Raw genomic sequence first — 13,376 nt, 5'->3', positions numbered from 1 at the left:
ATTTGGTTCCCTCTCACCGGCCTGGGAGACCCCACTTTCCCACGGGCTCACACCCTTCTGTGGCTCCCCGCGCCCCCATAACAGAGGCCAACTGCTCTTCAGCACTTTTATTAAAAACCGGTAACGCGGAGAGTGCTCAGGGTATCCCTAGGCCGCTCTAGCCCTGCAGGACTTGGTCAGTTCCTGTCGCTCACGTCTCAACCCTGAGGTGGAGCATTGGGGGTCGAGATTCTCGGGGCCCCAGACCCGCTGATCACTTGCCCACCGAGTCGAATATGATGCGGTTCTGCTCGGCGCGCTCCCTCTGGCTCTGCGTCCGCGCGAGTTCCAGCAGGGTCCGTAGCAGGTGGAAGGTGAGGTCAATGGACAGGGGAGGGTCGTCCCGTCGCGGCCGCTCGCCTGCCGTCCCGGATCCCCATCGGTCCTGCTCCGCCCGGCGGCGCGGGAAGGGCCCTGCCAGCAGCAAGAGGAGCGCGCGGGCCCCGCCGCCGTGGTTCCGTGTCCCAGGGCTCCAGCGCAGACTCGGATCTCGGACCCCGGCGGCCGCCGCCTCCTCCTCCGGGCTCCACTGGCTGCTCCCCGGGCGCAGCTGTGCCAGGAACAGCAGCGCGGCCAGCAACGCCGCGCGTCCCGCCGTCTTCATGGTCCCGCCGGCCCTGGACACACAGGCACAGCGCAGTGTGAGGTGCGCCTCGGGCAGTCTCAGGGGACGCCGCTCCCCTTCCTGAGCAAGTCCAGCGCCCCTGCCCGGCCCCTGCGACTGCCGTCCGGTGCCCACAGCCTTCCCACCAGCCCCAGCCGCTCCCAGTCCTGTGCCACCCTATTCTCCCTCCCTGCCTCCCTCTTGGGGTGTCGCGTTGGGTGAGCTGAGCGCTGTCCTGGTGCTGAGGCAGTCTGGGCAGACGCGCAGAAGCCACTCACAGTTCACAGGAGAGCAGAGCCTCTGCACCCTGCAGGATAGAGCTCCAGTCTCTGTCCCTCGGGGAGGGCTGAGGGCGCCTCGGGGAACACGGGGTCTGTCCCGGGACCTTCGCCAGCCTTATATAGCGCCAGAACAGCTCCGGCTGACGTCAGCGAGTAACATGCACTGATTGTAGAGCAATGACGGCCGCAACTCTGAGTCCGACCCAATGGCTGCGAGACCCCAGGAGCGCGCCAGAGGACACCAGACTTTGTGTCTCTGGAAATGACACCGGACTCGAGAGAAAGAGAAGCCTTCTTGGGCGTAAAGATTGCTCTGGGAGCCACGAGAGTCCTTCACTCACTTAGAACAGCCAGCAGGGACTGGGGGCCGGCAAGTCCCCAGACTAGTCCAGATTTCCAGCCTTCTCTGGAACAGGAAAGGGAGGCAGGACTGTGGTGCTGTCCATGGTGCTGACCTTGTGCTCAGCCTCTGAAAGGGGCCAGAGACCTTGGGGAAAATGCTGTGCTGCTCAGATCCAGTCCCTTGCCCCAGCTATCTATTCTACAAATAGAGGCAATCAGGATGGCACTGCTGGCATTCAGCTACCACCATGGTACCCTACCCAAGAGGCAGTTTGAGCTGCCAGGATTCTTGATCTTCTTCCAGCCCCAGGATCTAAATCCTAGGGCTGTCTGACTGACGCGCCAAAAACAGAGGGCCTCTCGAGTCGGGGTGCTTTCAGATAACAAAGGCTGGTCCATCTGCTTCTTGGTTTGCCTCAAAGCTGAAGTTTAGCCAAGTTAAATTTTCTCCTGGGAATCAAAGCAGCAATATTATTTTATCGCTGACCTCCAGGTTAAGATCACTGAGTAGGAAGTAAGAAAACTTGGTTTCTTAGTCTGTTTGAGCTGCTATAACAAAAATACCATAAGCCGGGTGGCTTATAAACGATAAGCATTTATTTCCTCACAGTTCTTGAGGCTGGGAAGTCCAAGATCACGGTGCCAGTAGGTTTACTGTCTGCTGAGGACCTGCTTCTTGCTGCCTCCTTAGGTGGCCTCTTTTGTAAGCATACGGATCCCACCAGGTCCCTACCCTCATGACCCAATCACTTCCCAAAGGTCTCACCTCTGATACCATCACCTTGGGCATTAGGTTTTCACCATATGAACTTGGGGAGATACAAACATTCAAACGATGATAGCACATGTTCGTGTTTCTACTCTGCCACTAACTCACACTGTGGACAGGTCACTTCACTTCTATGGACCTCAGTGTCCTCATCTGTAAACAAGATTGGGGTTTGGGGGTCTCCAGACTTCTTTCCAAACCCTGGAAAATGAGACTCCCGAGTCATTTTCTGCTGGGTCTTACTCATTGCCTCTGCAGCTTCCAGATTACCTACTTAGAAATATACTTACAGAGGCACCATATAAAGAGTTTGAGGGGATCTCCCCAAAATTGGAGCTGCACTGGGGCTGGGAAGGGTTAGGAAAACAGCTGTCTATGAAGAGTGGGAAAAAGTGGCATCTGCCAGGATGTGTGTATAATCTAAAGTTGACAAAATGATATGTTTCAACAAATATTTATGATGAATTTTTATGGTGGGTTTTAGCCATTTCAATAGGAGTCAGGTTACATTTAAGAGTGAAATGGACCATTTCAGGGTGCTAACCCCATTAGGTTCTGACCAGCCACCAAACCCTGGGAAGATCAATGTGCCCACTTTGAGGAGGTGGCCCAACCCTTCCAGGGTCAAGGTGCATCACTACAAGGTGGAAGTGATGGGGTGAAGCCGACTTAGAGCCGATGTGCCTTCCAGGACAGGTAGGAGTTCCAGATAACAGCAACACACTGGACCACAGCCAACCTAAGGAACAAGGACGGTGCCATGAAGAAGAGGAAGTATAAGGAGGAAGCCAAGGGGAGAGGAGGGAAAGGGCAGCAGACAAAGAGCAAATATCTCCAAGAATGTCCAGATCTAGGTCTCCTTCCTTCAGCTGCATGGAGGGATGTGTGGCTCAGATGAGAGGACAACCAGCTCAGGCGCTTGTGCTGGCCCAGAGCTCTGTCTCTTGGACAAGAGCCTCAAAGTTAACTGCCCACAGCAGCCATTTTGCCGTGCATGGCTCTTTATCCATACTCCATCCAAGCTCCTTCTAAACACACATCTGTCTTGTACAGCTGAGATCTCATCTTCCAAAAATGTGCTGCCTGCCATATAAAGCAGTACCTCCTTCTCTTTATTTTAAATATACTTCAATCTAGTTTCAAAGAGCATTTCCATGACTCTAAAGTTTGGTTTGGTTCATAAGTCTGTATTCCTTTTAGTTATTCATGTCCATTCTGACCTTGTCTCCTCTGAAGAGTTTCATGATTTCACCTGTTCCCAAAGCCCCCTCACCTCCAATAATTTTAACCACTCATCTTGTTTCCACTATATTTATTTTTACTGAGTTTTCAGCCACTACCCTGATTATTTAGGGTAAAACAATATTTTTCAGTGGGCTAACCTGACCATGTTCCTACTTGACTCTGGTCTACCTTTCTGCCTAACCTAGGCTGTAGTACTGTCCCTACAGTCAGGCTATCAGCGGTAGAGAGCCCAGGTGGGATGGAGATGAGGGCTGTGGAGCAAGATCCTCCCTAGGAAGATGAGAGGTCAGCAGGCAGATGCTCTGGGACGTTCTATAACATATGAGATTCTGAACAAAGTGCTCAGGAGTCTGAGGAGCTCTGACCAGGGCAGGGTGTTCTGGGTTGGGGCGGGGAGGGGGGTGTTCTAAGGTAGTTCAAGGTTAAAAATGAGGATCACTTTGTCTCCAACTGTTCGTAATATGCATCTTCCTTGAAGGGTGGGGTGGGGATCTGCCATACCTGTAATGAAGAGGAACCAGGTAGAAGTTGGCCAACTGCACGGCAGGCCAGAGCTACAAGAGAGAGAGAAGGGAAAGGTTGGGGGGCTGCCTCCATCACCCAACGCCAGACTCACGGCCTTGCCTGGTCTGACTCCAGCTTCTTCAGACAGGAACACATGGCACTGGGTGAGTGCTTCCCTGATTACGGTGCCCACATGGGCATGAGGGAGTAATCCCGATGGAGGGATTTCTGTGTCAGGAGAACCCCTGATCCCTGGGCATTTCTGGACTCAAGAAAGCAGAAGAGGCAGCTGAGGTGCCAACTCTTACATAGTAGTTGGTGATGAGAGCATCAGGAAAGTCCTGAGGAGACAAGAGAAGGAACAAGTGAACACTGGCACTTCCGGGCACCTCGGACCTCCTGGTGCCAAATGCCAACTGGCATGAGTATCACACACAGATTTCTGCTCAGAGAAGACACCACTGCACCACAGCCTCCCAGCTCCTCTCCTCCAGAGCTGGGCTCTGCCTGCATCTCCACCCTGCCCTGCCTCATTCCCCCAGGTCTGCCGGTCCACCAGCCAGAAAGCATCCCCACACCGGGCCAGCTCACCCGCTGGAGTTTGGCCCAGTTGTCCTGGGCTGACAGTCCATTGAGGGTCCCAACCAGTGGGAGGAAACAGCCCAGAAAACATGGGGCAAAGCCCCCCTAGGGAAGAGAAATTAGAGTGCTGTGAGCACCTAAATCCTTGCCCTCCTGCAACACAGCTCACCCTTCCAAATCCCTTTGCCTTCTGCTCACCTGATCCAGCAGCATCTTCTTTAGTGCATCCACCTTGGTGGTGCCAGGAATGAGCCGGTCCAAAACTCTGTACCAGCCTCCTACCACAGGGCCCTGAAAGGAACTCCCAGAGAGGTGAACAGGGATGTGGAGGGGACACCAGGATTTTACATCACAAAGCTGCGCCCTCAAGTATTAGAAACCAACCCCCAGGGGGAGCAGACACTCAAGGCTGGCTTAAATGTGAGAGGGTCCAATGGAAACCAAAGAATGACAAGGAACTGAGACCACTGTCCAATCCACCAGCAGCCCTGCTGTTGGCAAAACTTACCACAAAGCCACAGCCCAGGGAGGCCATTGTCAGGGTCCGGCCAGCTTGGTGTGCCCGCAGACCTCGCCTCTCCACCAGCTGCTGTGAGATCACATCACCCAGGCCCATCAGAGACCCTGTACGGGGTACACAGGTGTCATCAGGACACCTCCCAGGGACAAGCTGCCATCCCGAGGAGGGAGGTAAGTCTACTCAATGAATGAGGCTCTGGCACTCGGAGGCCAAGGGCTTCAATCTGGGGGAAATGGCCAGTCCCTTCCCACTGCTTCTAAGATGGTGACGCCTCCCCAAGGCTGGTGACACTTCACATGTGTCCTGTTAGAAACTGGGACGAGCAGCCTGGAGCAGGCCAGGGCCAAGAACTCTGCAGTGAGCAGTGAAGGGAACTTAGCCTCAGAAACCGCAGGTAGAGGAAGGAGAATCCAAGGTGCTGAGGGCTGAGAAGCACTGACTGTTGGAACTGGAAAAGCCTTCCAGATATTTTTGTGCAAACCCCTTATTCCAGAGGCTTGGAAATGAAGACCCAGGTAGTGGCACATAGTAAGTGGCAGAGCCAAGAAGAACCAGGCGGCTTGATTTCCTAGATGGTATTCCTTCCAGAATGCTGTACTATGAACAGATCATGTGCAGAATGGTAAGGAACCCTGTGGTTTTTTCTCCTCCGCTGAAGGCAGGACCCTGGCCAATGTCCTTCATCTTGGTTTTGGGAGTTCTCTTTGTAGAGAACAGCAAGAATAACTCTTTCTAAAACTGAAGTACTCGAATGATCCCAGGCAGGGGATGACTGGCTGAGCTGCCAAGAGACCCTGCAAGGAAGGGTCTGGTCACCTCCCAGCACAGGCAGGTCGACCCAGACTTCCTATTCACAGGCTCAAACTGAGCTGCCAACAGGCATGAAGGCCATCTCTCCTCAGGGCTTCGCACCCACTTGCCCTCCCCTCACTTGCACAGACACCCAGCTCCAAGCAGCACTAGTTGGATGCCTACACCCAGAAACCATGACAGAAATCATCACTGTTTACAGAGCCCCCCCATCGGTGATGGTGGGTGATGGTTTATAGCAAACACACACTTCTAGGGCCACTTGCGAGCAACCGTATGACCTCCAGCTTGCCCGTCCATCTCACTGAGTAATGAGAGCCCCCTCCAGCCCCGCAGCCACCACTTTCCCTGTGCCCTCAATTAGCCCTGGGCAAACACATCCTCATCCTTCAACCCCACTCCTTGGCCCGGAGCTGCTGCTGACGTCTGTGCTGGCTGCATACTCACTGCTCCCAACCCCACGCACCCCCGGAACAGCCCTGCCCATGCAGCCTCGTCAGAGGCAGCTGAGTAAGGCTGAGAGCGGGGCACCCACTGTGACCGAGGCTGCTGGCCTCAGCTGCTGGGACCCCGAGCACACCCATCAAGGCAGCCCTGCCTCTCCTCTCCCTGAAACTCCCTAAGAGGTAGAGGCTCTTCCCAAAACATGGCTAGCAGGGACAGAATCCTAGACGTGTTTGTTCTCTTATCCCCCACCATATCAAGCCTGGCAGGGACTCAGAAAATAGCCAAGGAGAAATGTCAAATGGACCACCCCAAACAGGACTGCCCTGGGAAGGACATGGAGAATGCTAAGTCTGGCCTGAAGGGTGCACACCGGGTCAAGGTGTGAGAAGCAGTGGGGCTGAAGGTTTCTCCCCCTCCATGCAGTTAGCACTTAGCTCCCTGTCCCCTCTAACAACTTGGGGCCACCAGCTGAACACTAAGGGAAAGGAGGGAGCTGCTATGGCCACGTGACCCTGAAAAGGCCCAGGGAGGGTGGAACAGGAATAGAGTCGCTGCTTAAATAAAAGGACTAACAGTTTGACATTCTACTCTGGCAAGATGTTTACAGTATACAAAGGACTCTCACACATTTAATCTTCACAAAAGATCTGGAAGATAGAGGTTACCTCTCCACTGAATGTCTTTGAGAGATGAGGCAACTTGGTAAGGAAGGGAGCTGGGGCCTGAACACAGGCCTCCTCTCAAGGGGAAATGGGAGGCCAGGAATTCCCAGCAGAGGCAGAGACCTGGGCTCAGATGCCAGTGGGCACAGAGAGGCTCCTGTGGCTTCGACTCACAGGAGCTTCCTGCCCAAACAACATATCAGACATTTCCTGGATTAACACACTTCCTGTCTTCTACTCCCCAGAATGTGATCACCTCTGCTTCTTGTCACCCTGTGGGGAGGGAAAGCAGCAATACCCTTGAGAAGGAAAGAGTCGCAAAGAGACATGCATTTTCACTGTTTGTGGCTTACCACAGTCACACAACAAGTTAACAACACAGCAGAAGTGAAAACCAAAGTTCCTGACTTGTAGCCAGGTCCCGGAAGCCTGCAGCCTTGGAGAGAAGTGGATTCCAGGCCCCCAAACCATGACCATCAGGACTGAGCTATTACCAAGTGAAAGGGCAGCAGCAGGAGTGAGGTGGTATAGAGCCTGTAGCCCTGTCTGTTCAGTCCATTTCAGACAGAACCATGCCCAGCTCCTTCTCTGCCTGCGGATCATCAGGCCCCCTGGGCCAACAGCAGCTCTAGCATAGTCTAAGGCTCTGGTCTAAGCCTGCATTTCCGGTCCAAGTGATTGTGTGAGCAGGAAGGGCTGGCATTTCAGATTCCTCATCCCACCTTCCCCAACCCCAAACCCAAACAGACCCAAACCACCCTAGGCTCAGGGAGTCCTCTTGGACCCATTTGGTTGGTCTGGACCCTCCAGTGCTCTGGCTTCCCTTTCCTTGGACTTGTTTCAGGGGGGTTGGAGCTGGAGGCCTGCAGAGACATAATGCCTGAGCCCCGATGGGGCAGGACGAGGGGCTGCCAGGCAGTGATGCCCAGTGCAAGGCTGGGCGCAGAGCCCAGCAGGCAGACGCTGGCGCAGCTGTGACATCATGCCCCTGGGTAGGTGCCAGTTCTCATGCCGTCACTCACCACCAGATTCAGCAGGGTGAGGGGGTAGGGGTTGGGAGAGCCTGCCTCTGAGCACAGATCTATCTGGGACCACTCTCTGCCAGCAAGTGGAAAAGCCCCAACTTCCCATGCCCTCTTCCTAGGCACAGGTGGGGGTAAATTATCTACTTCCCCTGTTTTGTTCCTTTCCTGGCTTTTGTGTGTAGAATCTTAGATGCAGGAAACTAAAGTATGAATGGAAAATGAAGAAACTGAGGGGTAGGAAGTTGGAATGAGGAGCAGGAAGCTGTCCTTGACTATGAGAGGCCTCGGTTGGCAGGTAGAGCTGCTGGCAGGGGGCCCGAGGGCCGTCTCACTTCTCTCCAGAAGTCTCCAACAATTAAATAGCTGCCTGGGATAGGGGCTTGGTCTGGCAGAGCCCCGAGGGAGCTGAAGCCCAGCAGCAAGAGGCCTGAGCCCTTCTCACTGCTAGAAAATAAGATAACATGGAGAGTTCCACAGCTTCTCAGGTACCTAAGCCCAGACCAAGCAGGGTTAGTGCCCTGGGGGTGCCCTGCTTCTAATGGCAGCTCTACCACTGACCACAAACCTAAACGCATGTCACTCCGCTCTCATGCCTCGGTTTCCTTCTTGGTTTCAGGGGCTGGGCTGAATGGTCTCTAATGTCCGCTGAGCTCGCACATTCAGACTCCAGGGAAACCAGTGTGTGCAGAAGCTTCCATAGCAGCACTAGAGTGGCCTGAGATGGATGGAGCGGGGCCCTGGGCCCACTGGAGGCTGGAAGGGCCCTCAAAAAAGGAGGGGAGAAGGCTGATTCAGACTCTGCACCGGCTGCCCTGTTCCTGACTCTGACTTGGCCCATACTGGGTGTATCAGACACTTCTTTTGAACCAACTCGGATCTTTTTGATTCAATCATCTGTTTCAGTCACCAATGCAGTTCACCTGATGGGTCCTTGTCCTGAGACAAGGGGCTCACATTTGAGACAAGCCCCATACTTTGGGCAGAGCTACTGCTGGGGATCATCATGCCTGGGCAGTGTGGTAGAGCACAGAACACGGGCATCCATACTCCATGTGGCAAACCTCTGACCAATGCAGGATGGAGCTGGTGGGTAAAGGTTTCTCCTTGTTTCCAGAAAAGACTATTCACCCACAGACTCTAAGAGGCATTTCAAAAGAGCCTCTCAGTCAGTTTTAAGGGGGTGAGTAGCCATGGGCCCTAAGCAATGTCCATTTGATAAAGCATCCTTATATTGACTGTCCCTTTTTCCCTTCTCCCCCCATGGGATTATTTCCTACCAAACTACCTGCACTGAAGCTGCAGACTCTACTTTCTGGAGAACCAAGGTAGATGGCTATCCAAGTCCAACTTTACGGCAAGTGGAACAAACCCAACCCAAACACCACTTTTTACAAAAAGAAGAGTTGTGCTTGGCTTGCCAACGCTCATATATAAAGGCCCAACTCCTGGAACCTTTTAAGTTTCTTGAACACTTTTTGATTTCTAAAGCCTTTTCACAGAGATAATCCCTACACTGACTCTGTGAGGTCATATAACTTAATTCAAATTCTAAATGAGGAAACGAAGGCTCAGAGAGGTTTATCGTCTTGTCTTGATTCACAAAGCTAAGAGTTATGGCTCAGAGATTCAAATCTTGGTCTTTGAGCTCCAAGTCTGAAATCTCTATTCTGTTTTCCAGTGTGATGAGCTATCCCAAGGGACCTTAGGAACCACTGTGCTGGGATCTAAAAACAGCTCAGTGAGCTAAATCCACCTCCCCCCTTTATTTGCAGTTTGATTTGAATACACTGAGCTGCAGCGAAGGAAGATTCTGAAAGGTCTGGGAAAGTCTGAGAAAAGTGTTAACTAGAGGTTGCTTCAGGTTGAGATGTTGGTACAGCCTCAGGAAGATTGGGAGTGTGGAGCCCCAGGGCTCCAGCACCAACCACCAGTTCCCCCAGCTTGGCTACATAGCTGCACTTGGACCTCTTGGAGCTCTAGCTCCTACCTTGATCCGCTGCAGATCCCTTGGGGAGGGAAACACAAGGACGGTCCTTCCCCTCCCTATTCCTGATGGCCATGAGGGAGAGAGGGAGAACCTTCCTTCCAGCAGTTAGGGTCCCCAAGGGAATCTGAGGCTGGGCAAAGGGCCCAGCGTGTCAGTTCCCATCAGAGCCACCCAGTCCAGCATGAGTCACCACACGCGCAGCCAGGTGAGTCATGCCGGCTGACGGACACTCCGAGGACAGGATGGAGGGTAGCTGGGCACAGGAGGCTGGAGAGGGGCCCAGGGAGGGGCAAGACTCCTTGGCCAGTCACTCAATGAAGCTTCTAGTGCTGACGTGGGGCTATTCCAGTAGAAGGATTGCTGTTGTACTCTGGCTTTCAGTAGGCCTCCCATCCCTCACCACTTATAACAATCTTCCTCTCAGAAGCCCACAGTCCTCATTAGAATCTTGTTCTCTTCCTCTAAACATAGGCAAGACCTCACCATAACCTTGTGACCCTTGCACTGCCCCGACAGTCACAGGCCTTCCAATCCCTCTCACTATAAAACAAAGCTTTATGACATCTCCTCTCATGGTAGCTAATCTGCAAAATAAAGATAACAAATACAGGTAAATCACTGGGTTACCTTTGTGAGGTCGCTACTCAATCACTGGATTTAGAGCAATAATAAATCCTCGATTAGTATATTGTTTGAGGATACATCCATAGACAGTAAAACTATAAGACAAGCAAAAGAATGATATTAAACAAAATTCAGGAAAAGTAATTATCTCTTGGGTGTATGAATTAGGGAAAGGCATTCAAGGGGTCTCAAAGCTGGGTACAGATTCAGGAGTTTTCAGTTTAGTTTTATTTAAATGCTACACACATATATCTTCATCATTCTTTTGTGTGTTAAGATATATTTTCCAATAAGAACAATACTAACAAAAATAAACTGGGGTAAGAGTCTGATTCCAGCACTTATTAGGTGTGGGATCTAACATGGACTCAAGTAATCTTAACACACTGACTTTATGTGTGTTGAAAGTGCTTTGCACACTGAATTGTTAAAGGAGCCTTTGTTACTGTTCGGTTTCTAAGTTAAGGGCTCCTGGGGCCAATGCCTTTGTCCTAAAGGGATGACCCTTCAGGTTTGTAAGGGCTTTCAGATCCTACGTTATAGTGAGGTCACCTATGCGTACTCCTTTCCTTATAAACAGCCTTGAGGACCCTCCCTCCAAAACAGACTGGGGTGAGAGCCAATCTTTCAAGGACGTTGAATCGAAGCAAGAAATGAGGGGAGGGAGTGTGTGCAGCAAGCTTCTGCCTCCCAAATCAGCCTGCTCTGGTATCACCTAGGTCCCACAGGACACTCACCAGCTGTCAGGACCTGTACCTTCCACGGGTGAGCAGTCAGAGCCCGCTGGTAGGCCCGCCAAAGTGCCATTTCCTGCCAAGCCGAGAGGAGAGGGAGGTCACTCCCACTGCCCCTCCTCACAGTTAAAGAGACTTTTGTTTCTCCCTTGTGCCCACTCCTTCTCCTTCCCGCTCTAAAGGGGCAGAGGCTTCCTGGACAGCTTCCTGTCACAGGGGTCGCCTTTGACAATCGGGCAAGAGAAGAATCCCGGGAGCTGCCATCCTCCACCCCACCCCCATCCCTGGAGCAGAGCTATCTGTGGTCTCCGTCCGGACCACACAGGACACGTCTGCTCGGACTTTCACCCAGAGTCTTGTGGGTCCTCAGATTCAGACTTTTAGTTGGCACCAGCCCGCATCCTTCCAGACCCCAGCTCCACGCCGGAAATAAACTCCCTGACTCCCTAAACCTGCAACGGTCCCACGCACCATGGGCGCTCGCGGGACACGTTTCTTTGAACCTGTGACCGAGGATCTGCAGCTACTCACCTGGGCGCGAGCGCGGCCTCTCCCACGTGACCTGAGTGAGCGGAGGGACTTCCGCCCCAAGTCCCGCCCTGTCCGCCCGGCTGACTGTTAGGCTTTCCCTGCGTCCAGGGCCGGAACAGGAGTGGACCCAGCCTCTGAAACCGCAGAGAGGGGTTCCTTCTGGTTCTGCGCCAGCTCTCGTTGCTGAGCCCGCTAGCCCACCAGGGTCCCTCTACCTCCTTCTGCCCCTTCTCTCCTCGGTGTCAGGGCCTCTTAACCTGAATTGACCCTCACCTTTCCCGTGTCCTGGAACTGGCCAAGGTTCAGACGTAGTTCTAGGTCTCAGGAATCAAGAGTTTGGAAACTTGTTAGCCATAATTATATGTGCATGTTACTTTTTGGAAAATGTAAGTTCTTCACTAGCCTCAACTGTGAGCTCCTGAATGGGTGGAACTGGGTCTTGTTTCGGGTTTGTCGTCCTCCTAGCCAACTAGTTCAATGTTTTGTCCACAATAGCCTTTAGAACGGAGAGGGCAATGGCAACCCACGCCAGTACTCTTGCCTGGAAAATCCCATGAACGGAGGAGCCTGGTAGGCTGCAGCCCATGGGGTCTCGAAGAGTCAGACACGACTGAGCTACTTCACTTTCACTTTTCACTTTCATGCATTGGAGAAGGAAATGGCAACCCACTCCAGTGTTGTTGCCTGGAGAATCCCAGGGACAGCGGAGCCTGGTGGGCTGCCGTCTATGGGGTCGCACAGAATCGGACATGACTGAAGCGACTTAGCAGCAGCAGCAGCAGCCTTTAGAAATGCTGCATAAAGAGGACTCTTCCATGGAAAGCATTAGGATTACAGAACGTCAGGTTTAGGCGTTGGTTTCATAACTAAGCGGGCTTGCAGCCTTGGTCATCTCTAGACTTGAAGTTCCTCATCTGTGAAATGGTTTTCACACTGGGCTCCTCAGTTCAGTTCAGTTCAGTCGCTCAGTGGCGTCCGACTCTTTCCGACTCCATGGACTGCAGTACACCAGGCCTCCCTGTCCATCCACCAACTCCCAGAGTTTACTCAAACTTATGTCCATTGAGTTGGTGATGCTATCCAACCATATCATCCTCTGTCAATCCGTTCTCCCACCTTCAATCTTTCCCTGCATCAGGGTCTTTTCAAATGAGTCAGCTCTTCGCATCAGGTGGCCAAAGTATTGGAGTTTCAGCTTCAGCATCAGTCCTTCCAATGAATATTCAGGACTGGTTTCCTTTAGGATGGACTGCTTGGATCTCCTTGCAATCCAAGGGCTCCTCAGTTTTAGGGATTTATAGATGTTTGGGGAGAGGGTTATCACAAGCTGTTCTTTATCTCAACTTTTAAAAATATGTATTTCTAAGGGCTTTCCTGATAGCTCAGTTGGTAAAAAATCTGTCTGCAATGCAGGAGACCTCAGTTCGATTCCTGAGTTGGGAAGATCCGCTGGAGAAGGGATAGGCTACCCACTCCAGTATTCTTGGGCTTCCCTTGTGGCTCAGCTGGTAAAGAATCTGCCTGCAATGCAGGAGAACTGGCTGGGTCTTATCCCTGGGTTGGGAAGATCCCCTGGAGAAGGGAAAGGCTATCCACATAAAAATATGTGTATATTTCTAGAAAAACCCGCATTTAAACAAGGAGGCCCACAACTACAAGTGTTTGGAAAC

The 13,376-nt window shown here is 52.5% G+C and overlaps 2 protein-coding genes across 8 annotated transcripts; both read right to left on the bottom strand.

Annotated features, from left to right (window-relative positions):
• Positions 1-105: 105 nt before the first annotated feature.
• UCN (urocortin) lies at positions 106-2,338 on the bottom strand. The gene is made up of 2 exons (XM_055540690.1): positions 922-2,338; positions 106-656 (listed from the first exon to the last, which is right to left on the bottom strand). Exon 2 carries the CDS (start codon positions 641-643, stop codon positions 254-256), a length of 390 nt encoding a protein of 129 aa, XP_055396665.1. The 5' UTR covers positions 644-656; positions 922-2,338; the 3' UTR covers positions 106-253.
• Positions 2,339-2,475: 137 nt separating this feature from the next.
• On the bottom strand, positions 2,476-11,772 carry MPV17 (mitochondrial inner membrane protein MPV17). 7 transcript variants are annotated; one of them, XM_055540689.1, is made up of 9 exons: positions 11,707-11,739; positions 11,179-11,251; positions 10,445-10,536; positions 4,875-4,990; positions 4,565-4,657; positions 4,376-4,471; positions 4,093-4,125; positions 3,782-3,834; positions 2,476-2,774 (listed from the first exon to the last, which is right to left on the bottom strand). In XM_055540689.1, exons 4-9 carry the CDS (start codon positions 4,980-4,982, stop codon positions 2,705-2,707), a joined length of 453 nt encoding a protein of 150 aa, XP_055396664.1. In that variant the 5' UTR covers positions 4,983-4,990; positions 10,445-10,536; positions 11,179-11,251; positions 11,707-11,739; the 3' UTR covers positions 2,476-2,704. The 7 variants fall into 7 exon arrangements, with proteins under 7 accessions (XP_055396664.1, XP_055396662.1, XP_055396660.1 ...); XM_055540687.1 differs by lacking the exon at positions 4,093-4,125 and having other exon boundaries at positions 4,565-4,667; positions 11,707-11,767; XM_055540685.1 differs by lacking the exons at positions 10,445-10,536; positions 11,707-11,739 and adding an exon at positions 11,647-11,703.
• Positions 11,773-13,376: the final 1,604 nt, after the last annotated feature.

The sequence above is a fragment of the Bubalus kerabau genome, chromosome 11 (genome assembly GCF_029407905.1).
Source record: "Bubalus kerabau isolate K-KA32 ecotype Philippines breed swamp buffalo chromosome 11, PCC_UOA_SB_1v2, whole genome shotgun sequence".
Taxonomy (NCBI): Eukaryota; Metazoa; Chordata; class Mammalia; order Artiodactyla; family Bovidae; genus Bubalus; species Bubalus kerabau.
This window is presented reverse-complemented; position numbering and strand designations above follow the sequence as displayed.